The sequence below is a fragment of the Mauremys mutica genome, chromosome 11 (assembly GCF_020497125.1).
Source record: "Mauremys mutica isolate MM-2020 ecotype Southern chromosome 11, ASM2049712v1, whole genome shotgun sequence".
Lineage (NCBI taxonomy): Eukaryota > Metazoa > Chordata > Testudines > Geoemydidae > Mauremys > Mauremys mutica.
The window spans coordinates 69283239-69300116 of record NC_059082.1 but is presented as its reverse complement, the minus strand read 5'-3'; the positions used below and the strand labels follow the sequence as shown (position 1 = coordinate 69300116).

General features: G+C 45.1%; 1 protein-coding gene across 8 annotated transcripts in view; it reads right to left on the bottom strand.

Annotated features, from left to right (window-relative positions):
• The window catches only part of TMC5 (transmembrane channel like 5), a 52932-nt gene that overhangs the window by 12895 nt on the left and 23159 nt on the right, over nucleotides 1-16878 (bottom strand). For all 8 annotated transcript variants that reach the window (XM_044980519.1, XM_044980518.1, XM_044980516.1 and 5 more), the window contains 11 exons: nucleotides 16295-16394; nucleotides 10970-11060; nucleotides 10354-10602; nucleotides 8830-8981; nucleotides 8043-8187; nucleotides 5248-5403; nucleotides 4553-4716; nucleotides 3517-3595; nucleotides 2842-2939; nucleotides 2371-2466; nucleotides 220-295 (listed from right to left, as the gene is read on the bottom strand). In XM_044980519.1, coding sequence (XP_044836454.1) covers nucleotides 220-295; nucleotides 2371-2466; nucleotides 2842-2939; nucleotides 3517-3595; nucleotides 4553-4716; nucleotides 5248-5403; nucleotides 8043-8187; nucleotides 8830-8981; nucleotides 10354-10602; nucleotides 10970-11060; nucleotides 16295-16394 — 1406 coding nt within the window. The remainder of the gene's footprint in view (nucleotides 1-219; nucleotides 296-2370; nucleotides 2467-2841; nucleotides 2940-3516; nucleotides 3596-4552; nucleotides 4717-5247; nucleotides 5404-8042; nucleotides 8188-8829; nucleotides 8982-10353; nucleotides 10603-10969; nucleotides 11061-16294; nucleotides 16395-16878) is intronic.

Below are 16878 nucleotides of genomic sequence, written 5' to 3'. Positions count from 1 at the left end.
GCCCTTAACCTCTCTTTTTGCCCCCTGAAGAACTTTTTCTGTAAAGGCAGGACAGAGATATAGTATCATTCAAGGCTCCTGACAGTAATGATCCATGTTTCAAGAAGCTGAAGCTTCCACCTTGCTCCTGAAAACTCAGGTAAGAATGTGCTCTTGCTGAGATGTTGGACTAGTTAGGGTTCACGGTTCTTGAAGAAGAGAAAATATAAAGCTCCTTACCTTTTTTACATAAAATATAATAAAAAATGATATAATCTGCATGGCTGGCATTAAAGGTGCGAAGAAGATGCCAATCCTACAAGAAAAAAAAATGTAGGGGAGAAAGAGTCCAAAAATGTATGAAAACTCAGTCTGTAACAATAAGTAAAACTTGTTATAGGTCAATTAACCTTTTAAATATTATACTTAAAATAAAGCAAAACATTTGCAATATTCTTTTAGAATCTGGAAAACAGATTTCCTTCCTTATTCTGTCGCTCATCAGACAGATTCCTTCCCAACTTGTTGCTAACACCATTTGATATTAGAAAAGCTTTGATAGTGATGCTACTTCAGTAGGGAAGTAAGACATAATATCAAAGACCCAGGATGCTCCTTCCTACAACCTCCTTCCACCCCCAAGTTTTCAGTTGTAGCCAGAAAGAAGACTACTTTGTGTAGGTCCTGCATAAAATCACTGTTGTTAGTTTTACTTCAATTCTGCAGCAGTGGTGCTGGAACATTTTTAGTAGTGGGGGTGCTGAAAGCCAGCACCCTTACCCCTGCCTCCCCCCACTGCTGAGGCTCGGAGCAGGGCTGTGTCTCTGTGAGGGGGCGGCCCAGACAGGAGTAAGGGGGACCAAGGCCACAGCTGGGGGCAGGCGTGGGGCCAGGAGTGGAGCCCCGGGCAGGGGCCAGCAGCGAGGACCCCACGTGCGGGGCCAAGAGCACAGCCCCAGCTGTGCGGACAGGGTGGGGCCCCTGGAGTGGAGCCCTAGGAGCAGGGAGCCAGGTGCAGGGCCCTTGGCATAGGACCAGCAGCCGGGGAGCAGGGTCGGCATCCAGGGCCCCAGGAGAAGAGCCCCGGGTGCGGGGCTGGGAGGCAGGCCCTGGGAGCGAAGGCCTGGGAGCAGGGGGTGGGGCTGGGTGTGGGGCCCTGGGGGCTGGGCCAGTAGCTGGGGAGCAGGGCCAGTAGCCAGGGCCCCAGGAGCAGAGCCCTGGGTGCGGGGCCAGCAGCCAGGACCCAAGCCCCAGGTGAGGTGAGGGGTTGGGGAGCAGAGTGTGGGCGGAGGGCTGGGCCAGGGCATATGCACAGGAAGCACCCCCAGGTTTTTGCTCAGAGTCAGCGGCTGGGGAGTGAGGCGCAGTGCCAGTGGCGCCGCATAAAACCTGGGGGTGCTGCAGCACCCCCTACACCTCTACTTCCCGCATTCTGCAGAGTGGGAATGACAAAAAACAGGGTGTGTGTGTGTCTTTAAGTTACAATTTTAACAAAAGGTAGATTAAAATGTCTTTCTATCAAGGTTTTTATACCATTCTTACCATTGTGGTAGCCAAGCATTTGTAAATGTGGTCACAGTTCAGGGCAAATGCATCTGTATTCCCTCTCCGTGGTTCACCAAGGGACCCGCTCTGGGCTCTGAGCTCCCAGCCGTCGTCTCTCTTGGGCAGAGACCCATGTCTCTCTCCCTCCTGACTGGCATTTATCCAGACTGCACAGTCCTTTGCCTACGCTGTATTATTCCTAGCAAAGCCAGACTGCCTACCCAGGCCTCAGTCTGTGCTTTGCTTTCTTGCTGAAAGCTATGACCAGTGTATTACCAGCAATTACAGGTTACCACACAGCTTTTTTTAAGCAAAACACACTTATTCTTAAGGTGAAAGCACTACAGAGAAAACATATTAAAAACAATAAAGGAGTCTACACACATGCTAATAAGCTTTACCCTCCACCCTCCCCAGAGAGAGATCATCCGCAACTCCAACAACGGCTCTGGTAAAAGTCAGTCCTTCAAACCCCACAAAGGGTTTTCCTGTGGTTACAAGTTCACAGTGGCCTTAGCTCAGAACTAGCCGAGCCAAGAATAGGTCAGTCCTTCCTTTATACAGCTTGGGCCTTTGATCATGACATTCTGGGAAGAGTAATCAGGAAACAGGGTATAGCTTCAAAAGACTAGGTTACATACAATCCCAGCCCACAATAATAGATCAATCATTCATTTAATACAATGAACCCTAAGCTACTGAAACTTAATTCAATGAGGTCTCCCCGGGCAATTTCCTGCCATATTCTTATCTGTCGCAAACGTCGTCATCAGGCTGTTTTTTATAGTGGCTCTGTAGGAATAAATACTAATATCTTACAGCAGGTATGAATGAGTCATCACTTACCAGGCCAAAGTCTGTGTGTAGATCAAGTCTAAAACATTTCGTGCAATATCAAATTCTGGCACTCCAAGTTTTTTGCAACATTTAGTTCCAATGATTCTGAAAATGACACAAAATCATTAACTATAGAACTGGAACAATCTTTCCTGCATATAAGTAACAATGACTAACTATATATGGATCTATATTAATAGTGTATTATGAAAAAGTGTGCACCGTTTGTCAGTTAGGCAGCAAATGGAAGAATAAGCACATATCTGTGTTTGACAAAATTCTGATGTTCATGAATATGCTGCATGGATGACAGAAGCCAAAGAACTTTTTCATTTGAGCCAAGAGTTATGCTATATAGGATGAAGCAGCTAAAATTTAAATGTAAAAATACTTCTCTATCAGATAATGGGTACAAACTGAGCATTAATTTAAAATGTTGCTATCATATCAGTAAGAATGTAATCTAGAAATCGCACTCACCTTCGTACAAATTCTCCAAAGAAAGAACCAAGCAAGCAAAATATGAAGTCAATCACAATGAGACGGTAGATATCTTGGCCAACTAGGCTTTCCCAGCACTTTTAAGAGAGGAAAATAGAGGGTGTATTTAATTCAAATCTCTCTGTCTAGTGCATGAACTTCTGAACCTTGATCCAAAGCTCACAGAAAGAGAAACGGAACAACTTCAGGAGGCTCTGGCTCAGACCCTTGTTCACTCTAGTTTCCCTCCCCCTCAGACAGCCTCCCAAAACAACTGCAGTGAGGATATAGCTCAGAAATGTGCTCAGATCCAGTACAATGGAATTCATCATTGTCTCTGTCTATACAGTGAGCTGTAGCTAGTTCTGACCTAAGCTGGATGAATAATGTCATACTATGACTTTTTTCCCCACAACAGTTGTTTCTCCAAAGATTCCTGGATCCAGCTGAAGAATGTCAAGGCCACAATTCCTTCCCTCTCTTAAGAGGCCACGTATAGCCCTCTGCACTGGGCAAATTTCATCCCAACAGTCTGCCACCTTTCACACACCTTTTCCTCCAATGATCACATATTTCCTGATGTTTAGACAAAATATCATGAAAGTGGTTTAAGGCTAATTCCTGACCCTGTGTTTTATGGCAAAGATTTGTACACACGAGTGAGCAGAACTTTACCTCTTTCTCTGATGTAGCCACGTCGTTAAGCCAGTAGTAGCAGAGGATTCCAATTATTGATATTTTCAGACAAATGTTTCTACAAAGAAGAAGTAACTATATTGATTCCTATTAAACAAACATGGAGGGATGTGACATCAGTTGCACATCACTCCCTTCTCATGCATTTGATTCTGTGAAACATGTTGCAAGTGAGATGTGTGACATTCCATGTGGGAGAAAGGCAGCAGTATTTGCACATTGTCCTACACTAGTGATGTCAGTTTTAAAGTATAGTGCAGCTCCACTTGGCCAGCTTTAGAAGACACTCTCGGTGGAGCAGGGATGAACAGGGCTGCCCGGGGGGGGGGGGGAGGAAGTGGGGCAATTTGCCCCAGGCCCCGGGCCCCGCAGGGGCCCCCACAAGAGTTTTTTGGGGCCCCTGGAGCGGGGTCCTTCACTCGCTCTGGGGGCCCTGGAAAACTCTCGTGGGGCCCGGGCCCCCAGAGCTTCTTCCACTCCGGGTCTTTGGGGGCAATTCGGCAGCGGGGGTCCTTCCGCTCTGGGACCCGCCGCCAAAGTGCCCCCAAGACCCACAGCGCGGGGTCCTTCTGTCCCAGGACCCACCGCCGAAGTGCCGTGTCTTCAGCAGCAATTTGGCAGCAGGGGCCCCTCGCCGCCAAAGACCCCAGGCCCCCTGAATCCTCTGGGCGGCCCTGGGGATGATGGTACTTTGTATTGCTGTAACCAACCCTCCCTCCATTTTCCATCTTTCCCACACTGGGGTCTGCACCACAGGCTGAGCAAAGTCCAGTGTATCAGGATATGTCTGAGAGGGAAACAATACACTTGCCTCCACTGAGGCTGTGGCACTGTAGTGAGCTCCAAGTACATAACAGGCAGCATTAGAGGTGGAGTCACGAGTCCTTTGAATGGAGTGACTGCCCTGATGCATAGCAGGCTGCTGCTTTCAGTACTCTTTCGTCATGGGACAGAAAAAGTGCGGCCAGCTTCAGGCAGCTCGTGCGGCTAACTAGGAGAGGATGGAACTGGATACCTGATAACAGTGGTGTAGAGCTGATGTCTGGGATACTGGAATTTCTCTATGAGTCCAAACAAGGCAAAGCAGAAGGGGATGAGGAGGTTGAGGAGAGACACAACAATGGGCAGCACTAGTGTGGCAGCCTCGTTTTCCAGCTCACTTTTGTTACCTTCCAGGAGCTTAAAGGGAAAGAAAAATAAAGCGTAAGAGAGTCTCCCCTCAGAATGGTCTTTGTGGAACAGATTGTACCCCGCGCTGCCTGCATGCTCTTGGAGAGTCATGGCTCTGCATTTAACCTATGCTGTCACGCTTTCATATTCCCCATCCTGCTAGGATGGACCTCTGCACCCATACAGGCAAGGCGATGGCACTCGCAGATCCGAGTGCAGTACTGGGGCCTTAGAGTGCATCAGAGATAGGTAAGGAGATACATTTTCTGTCTTTTCATTGTTTGTCTTTGTAGTACCTAGCAGACTAAAGCTACTGGAATCCAAACTAAGCAATTCTTCCTGCTGCCTTCTAGGCCTTGATTATTTAAGCTAGTATTAAGTTATGGAAGGTTATATCAGCCTATTGGCAGAAGCAACACCTATGCTGCCTTATTGTCTTTCAAGCCTTAACCATGAACAGTCATTAGCACTCAAGAGTCCAGCATACCAATGTTGAAGCTTGTGTTTCCAGGGTAGCAGTTTACCAAACTTGGTCCTTACCTGTAGATTATTTCTTGAGAGGAAGTAAACACCAGCACAACAAGCAGCTGCTATTCCCAAGGAAGCCACCCAAACCAACAGATGAACAGCGATACGAGCAATTCTCTGCTTCAGAGAAAGGTTCAGTACCTCGAGGGTCACTTCAGACAGGGATTCCTGCAATCAAACACTTGCTAATTAGGCATAGGGCTTAGTCAATAACAACAACAACAACAACATCTAGCTCTTACCTAGTGCTATTGAGCAATAGATCTCAAAGAGATTTACAAAGGTTGTTGGTATCATTTACCCACATTTTACAGATGGGGAAACTGAGGCATAGAGAGGGGCAGTGACTTGACCAATGTCTCCGACAGACTAGTGGCCAGCCCAGGAATAGAACCCAGGTGTGACACATGGCCAGAAAGGGTTAAGCAGCTCGCAGGCTAATTGATGCAGATTCAACCTTTAGAGACATGTTAGAAAAGTATGTCAATGGTAATTAGGGCCACTCCATGTTAGATAGGCTAGAACTTTAAAATGCAAACTTGTATTGTTACGAATACTAATTGTATGCGTTTACTTATATCTTGTTAGATGTTAGCCATGTAAACAGACAGTTCCTGTCTATTACTCTAGGTATTGATTCAGAGATCAAAAGGGAATATTAACATTTAGATAAATCTTGGGTGAAATAATGTCATTGTCTATATGTCTCTTTAAAGTTTGTGATAAACTGCTGAATGGATAAATTACTTTATGTTAATCCATGTAGTTAATTACCCATGATGTTTGGGAAGCAGGTGGTTACATTCAAAAGCTTATTGTTCACCCAGGACTGTATGGTCAAGAGGCTGCTAGACATGGGCGGCTCCAGGCCCCAGCACGCCAAGCGCGTGCTTGGGGCGGCAAGCCGCGGGGAGCGCTCTGCCGGTGCCATGAGGGCGGCAGGCAGGCTGCCCTCGGCGGCTTGCCTGCGGAGGGTCCGCTGGTCCCGCGGCTTCAGTGGACCTCCTGCAGGCGTGCCTGTGGGAGGTCCTCCGAAGCTGCGGGACCAGCGGACCCTCCGCAGGCAAGCCGCCGGAGGCAGCCTGCCTGCCATACTTGGGGCAGCAAAATCCCGAGAGCCGCCCCTGCTGCTAGAAAACTGTATAAAAGACTCTTGGGACCTGATCCTTTCATTTCAGATCTGCTTGATGCTTTATGCAGGGGAAGCTTAAGTCATAAAACTGAGCTCTCCAGTCCCACCTGGATCACCCGGAATACGAACATTGGACTATAACCTGTGAACTAAGTCTGAAAGAACTCTTTGCAAGTACAAAGCTCACCATCTCTGTTATAAAACTGAACTTAGAATTGTACTCATGTCTGTATGTATACTGATCTTTTAACCAATATTCTCTCTCTTTTCCTTTTTTTAATAAATTTCAGTTTAGTTAATAAGAACTGGCTGTCAGCGTCTATTTGGGTAAAATCTGAAATCTTCATTAAGAAGATTTGGAGGTAATGTGTCAAATCCTTTAGGATTGGTAGAACTTTCTTATATGATGAATAAGATTTTCAGTAATCTTCATCATATCTGATCTGGGTGGAAGCCCAAGGCTGGGTTGTTATAAGGGAACTGTGCAACCAGTGAAGTATTGCAGAAGCTGTTTTACGTTGGCTTGGTAAATCTAAGCATTGAGATATCCACTGGCTTTGGGGATTGTCTGCCACATTCTTTGCAGTTTGCCCTAATTCAGTAACATCAGGGTGGCCCCCTAGTACTTCAGTCACACCGGTCTCCTAAATCCCAGGCCAGTGCTCTCTCCACACCTGTCTTAAGTGACCACTCAAGGGACAGAATACAGGTAATCTCTTAGGGCTGGTTTCCACTACGGGAAGATCAATGCTGCTACAATGGATACAGCAGGGATCTATTTAGTGGGTCGAGTGAAGACCCGCTAGATCGACAGCAGAGCGCTCTCCAGCCGACCCCGGTACTCCATCTCTCTGAGAAGAGAAAGGGAATTCAACTGGAGAGCGTCTCCCATCGATGCAGCGCAGTGAAGACACCGAGGTAAGTCGATCTAAGCTACGTCGAATCCAGCTACATTATTCACATAGCTGGAGTAGCGTAACTTAGGTCGACTTACCCCGGTAGTGAAGACAAGCCCTTAGTGCAGGCAGCACAATTGTACTCACTATGTTTGGGGCACACTCTTGTACAAGTTTCATCATACTTCATAGTTAGGGCTACAGCTCCCAACGGTGCCTACTTAGGTAGAACTAAGTGATCCAATACCAAGAAAACCAAACCCACAATGATAAAAAAGGCCAAAAATAAAGGAAAAAACACGAGCTGGGGCAAGGCACCGTTCGTTCATGTGCACAGCCATATAGGATATGCCACAATGAGGGACAGAAGCATGTTATATGGAAACAATCTCAGTTAAATCAGCAGTATGCTAGATAATGCCAGGCAAAGAGCAGTGTGTTCCCCCCATCTTCTAGCTTAAGGCCACCGTTTGGCTGCAGGGCTGAAAAAAAAAATAGAGCTGGGCAAATATCCATGCCAGAGTTGTAGAGATTCAATAGCCAGGGCAAAAAAGAAGTAGCTAGAAAAAAAATTCCTTTAGAAATATGTTGCTAAGCCAATGGCAGGTAAGTAAATGGCTTATAACAGAAAACCTTCACATAGCCAACTGGTGGGGCAGGAAGAAGTCGGATCTCTGAAGTATCCGATGGCACTTTCTTGAGCAAGTCATACATTCAAACTGGGAGTTCGATCTGCTCACACGGGGAGAGGATTTCTTTCCGACCCATTAATTCTGTACCTTTATTTGCGTACTGAGATTGCTTTGCTTCAGTTTCACAGCTTTCCCATTGGTTATATTGAAGTCCCAGATGCAGAGAAGCTTGGCAGCACTTCCAGAGTAAGTCTGAGGATTGATGAAGTTCTTACGGAAGGACTTTGCCATGCTGCAGTAGAAGTTACATGCAGGAGATCAGTATTAGGGAAATGCAGGGAGTCTTTGAGAGGAAAGACCCAAACAGCGTGGGGGAACAGAAATCAGTCTTGCAAACTACAGAAATCTACCTTCCTTGATTTGTGAATGTAGAGTTCAGTTACAATCACTCCCCTTTCCCTTTATGGTCAGGTCTCCTTACATACCCTGCTACTTCCTGCCTTCTTTTCCCCTATTCCATGTCAGCAATGGCTGCGTCTGAAAGGCCATTTCAATGCAGCAAATCACTCGTGGAAGTTATGGACAGTAGCATTCATAACAGGGGATTACACTCAGCTGACTGAGCCAGAATTCTTCTGGGGGCCATTGGTGGTTCTGCAGTGATTCTGCACCCTGTCTGGTGGGTCTGGCAGCACTTTGGACACTACGTAGCCCTAAACTGGGGAAATTTGATGCCAGTGTCTTTAATTGCACCAGATTCTATTACTACTAGCAGGAACTAGAAACAGGAATTTGTCAACAGCAGCACGTCCAAATTAGTGGCCAGGGATATTATTACTACTGCTAGTAGACTCTCTTAAAATGTGAATAGCATTTTTGTCTTCATACAAATATATCCATTTTAAAGTGAAGGAGGAATATATAGTTATTGTACCTGTACACCAAGCTAAAGAAGCAGATGATGAAATAAATCCCAATAGTGAAAATATAGGCCAGCTGCATGTTATAGGAAGAATTGTTCTCAGTTTTTGTGATTGTAGAGTTGGTGTAAAAACCGTAGTAGAGCACTGTTTGTTTAAAATAACCCTAAAATGATATGGAAATTGGGTTAGCACTCAAAAGACATGCTGTTGACTGAATAAAGTGGAGTACTCAAGGATCTGATCCTGCAAAACTTGATTGACAGGAATAGACCCATTCATCCCAATGAGATCACTCTTGCTAGTAAGGTTTTTGCAGGATTAGGCCCTCCTTTCCCCCCCAACTACTGATCACAATTTTACAGGTGCCAAGTGCTTGTTGGGGCCAATGAAGCACCCCTCCTTTTCCTAGAAATCAATGTGAGGAGCTGCAGGCGCACAACACCTTGAAGGAGTGGACCTTAGTTAGAATTATTGCAACTGGCATTAGATCAAAGGTTATTTGGCCACCTTTCCGAGGAAGCAGTTGGTAAATACTTTAATCCCTTATTGCTATACTTTTACTTTGCATCCAGAAACTTAGGAGCACAACAGTTTTACAACTGAAGACTGAGAACTGTTAACTGAAATGCACAAATGCAACATTGCAAGAGAATTCCATCAGGAATGTTCATATTTACCCTTCTTAAAAAAACAACATGGCATCCTCACATTGAGAAGGTCTTAGCTACCAGTCTGGGTTATTATTTCACTAGATAGACCCCCGCCCCCATATGCGTACAGTGGAAATGATGCAACTTTCTTGTAAAGGTCAGGCGTGGAAAAAACTAACCTCCCCAAAAATGGAACAGCTCCTCCTCTCTACAAACCAATCAGTAGCTTAGTGTCAGTAAAATTAGCACAGTATGGGATACTGGGATGTTTTCCTTTAGGCTTTTCTTCCCCCAAAAAATACTTAGGTATTTAGGCCCTGATGGTGTAGAGATCTTAGCACAGATTTAAAGGTCCATTCGAGTAATGCCCTGCTGACTTCAACACATCTCTATGCAAAGATTTGCCCAGCTCCTTGCAAAAATCAAGAATTCAGTGCTTATGAAATGTGCCAGGTTCACAGCATTAGAAACTGAAATCCTTTAACATATCTGCAGAGGAAGGATAGCATGGGAAGATTCACTGCTGACAGTGTCTTAGGATAATACAGAAGGGGTTAAAGGATAATGCAGTCTCCATGCCTATTCAATCGCTCACTGAGAGGCTGTCAAAAAGGCACCAAGCAGTTTTTGAATAGGACACAAATGCTCTAGGAATTAGAGTGAGATCAATTAATATCATACAGGCTACTGGGCAGCTTATGGAACTATAAGCCAAACTAAAATTTCTACAGTGACCAGAAGAAAATAAGAGCACTGTTAAAACTTCCACCACTCCACCCAGCTGTTACTAGAAAATACTTGTGGCTGTTTTTTTACATTAGGATGATTTTATAAAATGTATCTCTTGTATACAGTACTAGTTTGGGCCCTCTTCTACATACTTACAGCCCCGGTGAGAAGCTCCAGACCGGTGAACGAAAGGTTATTTGGTCCTGATGCAATAAGCTGTGGGATTGTTATGAAGCTGAAGTTTACAAGGAATGAGAAGATGTTGAAAGTCAGTAACCACTTCAGAAAAACAAAATAGGAAAGAACACTGGTTCCAAACTTGCCACCGATGACTTTCAGAGTCTTCTGCCATAGTTGCAATAAGTGCAAATATTCCGAGAGGCCATTTTTAAATCGCTGATAGGACTAATATTAGAAGGAGATAGAAATATGTTCATTAACAGGCAATCTGATACTGCACATGTTACATAGTATTCAAATTAAAGTCACACAAGACAATCCCACATTTCTCATATTTGCGTTTTTAAATTAGGAACATTTTCCCTCCTTCACTTTCTTCTCCTTTGTAGGATGCCTTTCCTTGCCTTGAGCTCTTAAATGCTACCACAATCCAACTTAATAAATAAATAAAATAAGAGTGCCCTGGTTCTTTGGCCTATTGGCAAGTAAAGGTAACACAAGGGAATATGCTATGCAATTCTGGAGTTAGCAACGAGATCTTAGTTTAAAAGAGTTTAACCCAACTTGTGTGAACAAGGCAGGTTACACTTACCAAGGCTGTTTTGTACAGACACTGTGTACAACAGTTAATCTGAGTACTGGAGCTCACAGATTTTTTGGTTTTCTCCATGAGAATTTTATTCCTGTGGAACAGCATGGAGGAGGGTGATTAAAACAATGAAAAACGTCTCATTTAACATACCACATTGTGTTTAACAGACTCCTGCAAACATAAATGTTATGCACGTGCTCAGGAGCACTGCTGGGCAGGATATGGCCAGCGTATACTTTTGAGAGTTTGAAAATTTTTACCATCCTAAATCTGGACAAGAGGTCAACATCACAAAAAGTTTAGCTAGCTGAAAAAGCCCCCCCCCCCCAAATAATAAACAAATAATTTTTAGTGTGGGTCAATCAAAACATTTTATTTTAATTTCAAGATTTTTAAAACCAATGCTTTCAGTCTAATTAGTTTCACATTTCAAAACAGAAAGTTGTTTCAACCAGAGCAAAAAATCAGAATTTTTCATTAAAATGGTCAGAAAAAATCATTTTGACATTTAAAAAAAAAACTTAAAAAAAAAATTTCAGGTTGGAAAATTCATCTAGAAATCAACCTGGTTTTGAAAAAACAGTTTTTAGTTTTGACAAGGCAGCATTTTTCTGAAAAAAAAAAGATAATCAAAAAATTCCCAGCCAGCTCTACTCAGTAGCAGCCAAAAAGTTACTAAAATGTGGACTTTAGGGAGAGCACTTTGCTGTTTGTCTCTCTGTTAACTGGCAATCTGCCTCAGGACAGACAAGTCTGGTGCCAATCTAGCCTCCTTGCATCTAACACCTGCTTATTGTTGGTGATGGGCTTTGGATATCCTCTAAAATATCTGGGCCTGACTGTTATAAAAAGGCAGTCAGCTGCGAACCAGCTGAGCAGCGAACAGCAGAGAGGCAAACAGAAGGAGTTCGCCTGGAGAGAGCTCTTAGAAGGAAGAGACCATGGATGCTGAGCAATCCGCCGTTGTGACCTGCACAGGATGCGCCATGTTCGTCTTCCTTCCACAGGATAGGAGCGACTTTGTCTGTACCAAGTGCAAGCTGATCTCCATCTTGGAAGAGAAGATTCAAGGTCTGGAGAAACGAATAACAACCCTGCATTCCATAAAAGAAAATGAGGATTTCCTGGATAGACGTCAGGATCAGCTGCAGCGGGCACAACGTTCTGAAGATTCAGAGCAGGCTACGCAGCGGGGACAGAAGGCCAGCGAGGATAAGTGGCGGCATGTGACTTCCAGAAGGGGAAAGAGTACCAGAAACATCCATGTACCAGAAAACACAGATACAGGTGAGCAACCGTTTTCATGTTCTCTCCACAGGTATTAGTGCAGAGAGTGGAGTGGATGATGCACCTGAGGGAACAGAGCAGAAGGAGACTCCACTGATTGGAAGGCATGAGATGCACCTTCCTAGGGATGGGGGTTCCACGACCACCACTCCCAAGAGGAGGAGGAGGGTGGTGGTGGTCGGGGACTCTCTCCTCAGGGGGACTGAGTCATCTATCTGCCGCCCTGACCGGGAGAACCGAGAGGTGTGCTGCTTGCCAGGGGCTAGGATTCACGATGTGACGGAGAGACTGCCGAGACTCATCCAGCCCTCGGATCGCTACCCCTTCCTGCTTCTCCACGTGGGCACAAATGATACTGCCAAGAATGACCTTGAGCGTATCACTGCAGACTACGTGGCTCTGGGAAGAAGGATAAAGGAGTTTGAGGCGCAAGTGGTGTTCTCATCTATCCTCCCTGTGGCAGGAAAAGGCCAGGGTAGAGACCGTCGAATCGTGGAAATCAACGAATGGCTACGCAGATGGTGTCGGAGAGAAGGGTTTGGATTCTTTGACAATGGGATGGTCTTCCAAGAAGAAGGATTGCTAGGCAGAGACGGGCTCCACCTCACGAAGAGAGGGAAGAGCATCTTTGCAAGCAGGCTGGCTAACCTAGTGAGGAGGGCTTTAAACTAGGTTCACCGGGGGAAGGAGACCAAAGCCCCGAGGTAAGTGGGGATGTGGGATACCGGGAGGAAGCACAAGCAGGAGATTACAAGAGGGGAGGACTCCTGTCTCAGACCAAGAAAGCGGGACAATCAGCGGGTTATCTTAAATGCCTATACACTAATGCAAGAAGCCTGGGGAACAAGCAGGGAGAACTAGAAGTCCTGGCACAGTCAGGGAATTATGATGTAATTGGAATAACAGAGACTTGGTGGGATAACTCACATGATTGGTGTACTGTCATGGATGGATATAAACTGTTCAGGAAGGACAGAAAAGGTGGGGGAGTTGCGTTGTACGTAAGAGAGCAGTATGACTGCTCAGAGCTCCAGTATGAAACTGCAGAAAAACCTGAGTGTCTCTGGATTAAATTTAGAAGTATGAACAACAAGGGTAATGTCGTGGTGGGAGTCTGCTACAGACCACCGGACCAGGGGGATGAGGTGGACGAGGCTTTCTTCCAGCAACTAACAGAAGTTGCTAGATCACAGGCCCTGGTTCTCATGGGTGACTTTAATCACCCCGATATCTGCTGGGAGAGCAATACAGCAGTGCACAGACAATCTAGGAAGTTTCTGGAAAGTGTAGGGGACAATTTCCTGGTGCAAGTGCTGGAGGAACCAACTAGGGGAAAAGCTCTTCTTGACCTGCTGCTCACAAACAGGGAAGAAATAGTAGAGGAAGCAATAGTGGAGGCATTGACCATGAGATGGTCGAGTTCAGGATCCTGACACAAGGAAAAAGGGAAAACAGTAGAACAGAGACCCTGGACTTCAGAAAAGCAGACTTTGACTCCCTCAGGGAACTGATGGGCAAGGTCCCCTGGGAGAATAACATGACAGGGAAAGGAGTCGAGGGAAGCTGGCTGTATTTCAAAGAAACCTTATTGAGGTTGCAGGAACAAACCATCCCGATGTGTAGGAAGAGAAGTAAATATGGCAGGCGACCAGCTTGGCTTAACAGTGAAATCCTTGCTCGTCTTAAACACAAAAGAACAGCTTACAAGAAGTGGAAGATTGGACAAATAACCAGGGAGGAGTATAAAAGTATTGTTCAGGCATGCAGGAGTGAAATCAGGAAGGCCAAATCACACTTGGAGTTGCAGCTAGCCGGAGATGTTAGGAGTAACAAGAAGGGTTTCTTTAGGTATGTTAGCAACAGGAAGAAAGTCAAGGAAAGTGTGGGCCCCTTGCTGAATGAGGGAGGGAACCTAGTGACAGAGGATGTGGAGAAAGCTAGTGTACTCAATGCTTTTTTTGCCTCTGTCTTCACAGACAAGGTCAGCTCCCAGACAGCTGCACTGTGCAGCACGGTATGGGGAGGAGGTGACCAGCTCTCTGTGGAGAAAGAAGTAGTTCGGGGCTATTTAGGAAAGCTAGACGAGCACAAGTCCATGGGGCCGGATGCGCTGCATCCGAGGGTGCTAAAGGAGTTGGCCGATGAGATTGCAGAGCCATTGGCCATTATCTTTGAAAAATCATGGCGATCGGGGGAGGTCCCGGATGACTGGAAAAAAGCTAATGTAGTGCCCATCTTTAAAAAAGGGAAGAAGGAAGATCCAGGGAACTACAGGCCAGTCAGTCTCACCTCAGTCCCTGGAAAAATCATGGAACAGGTCCTCAAGGAATCAATCCTGAACCACTTAAAGGAGGGGAAAGTGATCAGGAACAGTCAGCATGGATTCACCAAGGGCAAGTCATGCCTGACTAACCTAATTGCCTTCTATGACGAGATAACCGGCTCTGTGGATGAGGGGAAAGCAGTGGATGTACTATTTCTGGATTTTAGCAAAGCTTTTGATACAGTCTCCCACAGTATTCTTGCCAGCAAGTTAAAGAAGTCTGGGCTGGATGAATGGACGGTAAGGTGGATAGAAAACTGGCTAGATGGTCGGGCTCAACGGGTAGTGATCAATGGTTCCATGTCTAGATGGCAGCCGGTATCAAGTGGAGTGCCCCAAGGGTCGGTGCTGGGTCCGGTTTTGTTCAATATCTTCATTAACGATCTGGAGGATGGTGTGGACTGCACCCTTAGCAAGTTTGCAGATGACACTAAACTGGGAGGAGTGGTTGATACGCTGGAGGGTAGGGATAGGATACAGAGGGACCTAGACAAATTAGAGGATTGGGCCAAAAGAAATATGATGAGGTTCAACAAGGACAAGTGCAGAGTCCTGCACTTAGGACGGAAGAATCCCATGCACTGCTACAGACTAGGGACCGAATGGCTGGGTAGCAGTTCTGCAGAAAAGGACCTAGGGGTTACGGTGGACGAAAAGCTGAATATGAGTCAACAGTGTGCCCTTGTTGCCAAGAAGGCTAATGGCATTTTGGGTTGTATAAGTAGGGGCATTTCCAGCAGATCAAGGGATGTGATCATCCCCCTCTACTCAGCACTGGTGAGGCCTCATTTGGAGTACTGTGTCCAGTTTTGGGCCCCACACTACAAGAAGGATGTGGATAAATTGGAGAGAGTCCAGCGGAGGGCAACAAAAATGATTAGGGGGCTGGAGCACATGACTTATGAGGAGAGGCTGAGGGAACTGGGATTGTTTAGTCTGCAGAAGAGAAGAATGAGGGGGGATTTGATAGCTGCTTTCAACTACCTGAAAGGGGGTTCCAAAGAGGATGGATCTAGACTGTTCTCAGTGGTAGAAGATGACAGAACAAGGAGTAATGGTCTCAAGTTGCAGAGGGGGAGGTTTAGGTTGGATATTAGGAAAAACTTTTTCACTAGTAGGGTGGTGAAGAACTGGAATGGGTTACCTAGGGAGGTAGTGGAATCTCCTTCCTTAGAGGTTTTTAAGGTCAGGCTTGACAAAGCCCTGGCTGGGATGATTTAGTTGGGTTTGGTCCTGCTTTGAGCAGGGGGTTGGACTAGATGACCTCCTGAGGTCCCTTCCAACCCTGAGATTCTATGATTCTATGATAAAATGGCTCTGATAGTGATAAATCAGCCATTACTTTCAACCTCTTTTGCTTGGCCTCTTCTCCACTCTTATTGCTGAAAACTTTTGAAACTCTTAAACACCACAATCCACATTTCGTCTGACATTTCTTATATAAACAGAACAGGATATTGCTGTCAAGGAGAGGAAACATTGCTCCCATCCAACAAAAATGCACATCCTGCCATCCTTACTGAATGCTGATTTGCCTTGTAAGATGCTACTTTAAAACAGGTTATTAATATAAGTTATTTTCCAGTTGTTTTGTTCCATAATTGACAGAGAATCTAGTGAGGAAATATGCAGACGCCTGCATTTGTTAAGCAGATGCCAGAAACAGTATGTGTATTCACATTAGTACTAAGCTGTAATAAACATTCTGCTTTTACCTGATGTCTCTCTTTTCTTTCATGGTCTTTGGTGTCTTCTGGATTGCTTTCACTCTCTCTCTGCTGGACATGCTTGCAAGATTTTTGATCAACTTTTCTTCTGTAGGTAGAATGTACAAAAAAAAATTATATCCATCCAGAACTTTGTATAATAACATCTTAACTTTCATACAAAGAATGAGAGGAGGAAGACTGGAAATAAGACATCCAATATGCTACCAAGACTCAGCTAAACTATGGGAAATTGAGAGCTAGTGATAGCTAGCAGTGGTATTGCACTAAATATTCTTCGTTTTCTGGAATGAATGTTTCTGTAATACAGAAACATTGGGAGAATACGGTTTTTAATGCGTTAAAAAATAATTCATATCCAGTGATGGGTTACTGTTAGTACAATGGGCTGCAATACAAAATAAGCAAAAACATTGACTCAAGCTTTCCAAAAAGGTTCTTACTCGCTGTTTTTTCTAGTGGGGTTTTGGTTTCTATATTTTCATAAAAAACAGACAGTGAACTGAAAATTAATTCTGTTTAAAAAAGATTTGTAGTTAGTAGTAGTGTGTAAATTTAGTGCTAATGGAAAC